The sequence below is a fragment of the Carassius auratus genome, unplaced genomic scaffold, assembly GCF_003368295.1.
Source record: "Carassius auratus strain Wakin unplaced genomic scaffold, ASM336829v1 scaf_tig00004433, whole genome shotgun sequence".
In the NCBI taxonomy this organism is placed as follows: Eukaryota; Metazoa; Chordata; class Actinopteri; order Cypriniformes; family Cyprinidae; genus Carassius; species Carassius auratus.
This window is the reverse complement of record NW_020523597.1, coordinates 367,234-370,179: the sequence shown is the minus strand read 5'-3', so window position 1 is coordinate 370,179 and position 2,946 is coordinate 367,234. Positions and strand designations below refer to the sequence as shown.

General features: G+C 38.6%; 1 protein-coding gene across 2 annotated transcripts; it reads left to right on the top strand.

The window, feature by feature from the left end:
• The first annotated feature begins 204 nt into the window (after positions 1-204).
• On the top strand, positions 205-2,611 carry sdsl (serine dehydratase-like). 2 transcript variants are annotated; one of them, XM_026243763.1, is made up of 8 exons: positions 205-321; positions 514-681; positions 965-1,007; positions 1,214-1,353; positions 1,472-1,560; positions 1,658-1,885; positions 1,967-2,091; positions 2,179-2,611. In XM_026243763.1, exons 2-8 carry the CDS (start codon positions 529-531, stop codon positions 2,367-2,369), a joined length of 969 nt encoding a protein of 322 aa, XP_026099548.1. In that variant the 5' UTR covers positions 205-321; positions 514-528; the 3' UTR covers positions 2,370-2,611. The 2 variants fall into 2 exon arrangements, with proteins under 2 accessions (XP_026099548.1, XP_026099547.1); XM_026243762.1 differs by lacking the exon at positions 205-321 and adding an exon at positions 324-394.
• The last annotated feature ends 335 nt before the right edge of the window (positions 2,612-2,946 follow it).

Genomic DNA, 2,946 nt, shown 5'->3' with positions numbered 1-2,946 from the left:
AAATTCGTAGTTGTGTAGGTTTACAAAAATGTCCATATTTATGGTATTTAATATAAGTTTAATATAATATAATATAATATAATAGAAGTTTAATATTTAATTAGTCTTTCATTTACAAGTTTCTCACTTTCAAGTTGCGCACTTTGTTTCATGAATGAGTAACTTGCCCTAGTTTAACCTACATTACATAATTTTGCAAGCTGTCATGTATTATCTAACGGTCTTGGACATTATTTCATTAGTTCTAGGTTACTTATTGTCATTAAATGGACTTTGAACTTCCAGGCAATAGATAGTCATATTACCTGCTCAACGCAACAGGTGAGAAAAACGGCTTTGTTTGTATATTTTACGTTTTAACTGAATGATTGCCTAAGACAAAAGAAAACCTGAGGTAACTCACTTTAAAACGCGAGAAGCCTATCCAAAACTTGTAATTGTTTGTGCGCTTAGTGCTTTACCATTTTGAGCATATTGTTGTACATATTTCCTCATCAACTGCATGCATTTCAGAAAATTTTTAGAAAAATGTCAAAGCAAAATGGATTTCATGTCGTCACGCCACTTATCGAAAGCACGGGCATGTCTAAGCGGATCGGGACCACCGTGTATCTGAAGATGGAGAGCTCACAACCCACCGGTTCCTTCAAAATCCGTGGAATAGGATACATGTGTCAAAATGTGAGGAAAAATACGGATCCGTTTCTTAAAATGGTTGAAGGACCACAACTATTTTTGACTTAACATAACTCCTAAATGTTGTATAGCACTAAGTTGCATTTCAAAATGACAATGGCGTGTATATTCATGTGTTTCCATGATTAAATTAAGTTTTAACAAAACAAACGTTTACGTCGAGTAGGCTACAGTAGGTATTGTACGTTCGCCCTGACATCTAGCGCTCATTAAAGGAACGACTGCAAATTACAATTCACATTCAAATGTATTTTTATTTCTTTATAAGGTTGCAAGTTCAAACAAGTCAAAAGGTGTCATTTGTTCTTCAGGTGAGTGAAATGGTAATCATTTAATTGTATTTCCATTAAATATTTCTTTAGTAGCTACAGACTCCTTTGACCATTGGGCAATTTATACAAATCTAAAATGCAATTTTCACCCTCTCACCAGTTTAACACCGACATATCAATTATTCATTGTGTTTACCAGCATTTTTGGATAAGAAAAAAAATTCTCATTGTCTTTGTGTGTATAGGTGGGAATGCTGGTATGGCCACAGCGTATGCAGCAAGAAAGCTCAAGCTGCCAGTCACCATTGTTCTGCCCTCATCGACTCCCCAACTGGTAGTTCAGAAACTTAAGGACCAGGGCGCTACGGTCAAAGTTAAGGGCAAGGCAAGAGCAAAGTACCTCCACAGTTATCCTAAATGCCTTTATTCTAGATATGACGCAGTTACATTATCTTATCCGCCTCTAAACCATAAACATGACAGATCTTTATCTGATATTGTAGGTATGGGATGATGCAAATGCTGAAGCCCTACGTTTGGCTCAAAGTGAAGGTCTTACTGTAATACACCCATTCAATCATCCTCTAGTCTGGTGAGTTTGCAGATACAGCACTTTAAAGCTGTACAACCTAAAATTTCTTTCATGGTTTTGGACTTCTCAAGGATGGAAAGCTGTTCGAATCTTTTAGGAAAGGTCATTCCAGTATTGTGCGTGAGCTCAAGGCCTCACTGCCATCCAAACCTGGAGCTATAGTGGTGTCCGTAGGGGGTGGAGGTCTGTTTTGTGGGATCATGGAAGGTCTGGATGAGGTGGGCTGGGGAGATGTGCCTGTCCTGTGTATGGAGACTGTGGGTGCCGACTGTCTCAATGTTGCTCGGAAAGCCGGAGAACTGGTTACACTGCCTGACATTACAAGGTACTAATTAAGAAATCATCTTGAATCCATTAACAATTTTCACTAAATGTTTGATTGTTTCTGCACATCTCCGCTTGCTAGTGAAGCAACATGTTTGGGAGCAAAAACAGCATGCCAGCAAGCATTTGAGTACAGCAAACGGCCCAGTGTTATTTCAGAGGTGGTGACAGACCTACAGGCCCTGGAGGCAGTGGAACTGTTCCTGGGTAGGTTCATCACGGTGATCAAGGCAATCAAACAGCTCAATAACAACAAAGCTTGCTTCACAGTCGATCTCTGTGTACTGTATTCAGATGAGGAGCGTGTGTTGGTGGAGTTGGCCTGCGGAGCATCATTGGCTGCAGTGTACAGCGGTGTCATCCAAAGGCTACAGGAAGAGGGACGCCTTCCTAAACCGCTTGACTCGCTGGTAATGATCGTGTGTGGGGGCAGCAGCGTGAACCTGGCTCAGCTGCAGCATCTACAGGCAGTCATCCGGAAATGACCACATCTTTAGATTCTCACATCTGAGATAAATGGTCAAAGCATCTGCTTTGAGTTGTGCTGACATGTTGTGAAACGTAAATCAAAAGATAATATGGATAACCTGCGTTTTAAACAGCTGAGAGCAGCCTGTGTATCAGAGAAGTCTGTTTTGAGCAAACATCCAGAACTAGACAAAATCTTAAGATTTTCTGTAACACCTTGGTTTAGTGAAATATTGTAATAAAATCCTTTATCACCTCAGAATCTTGTCACTTACCACCAGTAACCAGCAAGTGGTGCTAACGTCTGTTTTGATATTTGTGTCCTAGTGTTCACACTTCAATAATTAAACAAATTATGACCAATGTTTTTTAGGACAGTAGTAACTTACTTTTGTTGTTGAACCAACTGTATATATCTCTGCATGATAATTACATGGCTACATCATAAAATAGATTAATATAAAATAATGCATTTTATTATCTAAGACAGACATTTAACTGTTACCTGTGTGTAAAAGTTAAAATAAAATAAAATTAAAATTAATTTCTCATGTTTGCCTGAAAGCAAGTCTTCAGATTAATGAAACTTATTTT

Coding starts and splice junctions, on each gene's coding strand:
- sdsl (XM_026243763.1), top strand. CDS start 529: ATGTCAAAGCAAAATGGATTTCATGTCGTCACGCCACTTATCGAAAGC. Junction 1,008..1,213: donor AGGTGTCATTTGTTCTTCAG/GTGAGTGAAATG, acceptor TTGTGTGTATAG/GTGGGAATGCTGGTATGGCC. Junction 1,354..1,471: donor CGGTCAAAGTTAAGGGCAAG/GCAAGAGCAAAG, acceptor CTGATATTGTAG/GTATGGGATGATGCAAATGC.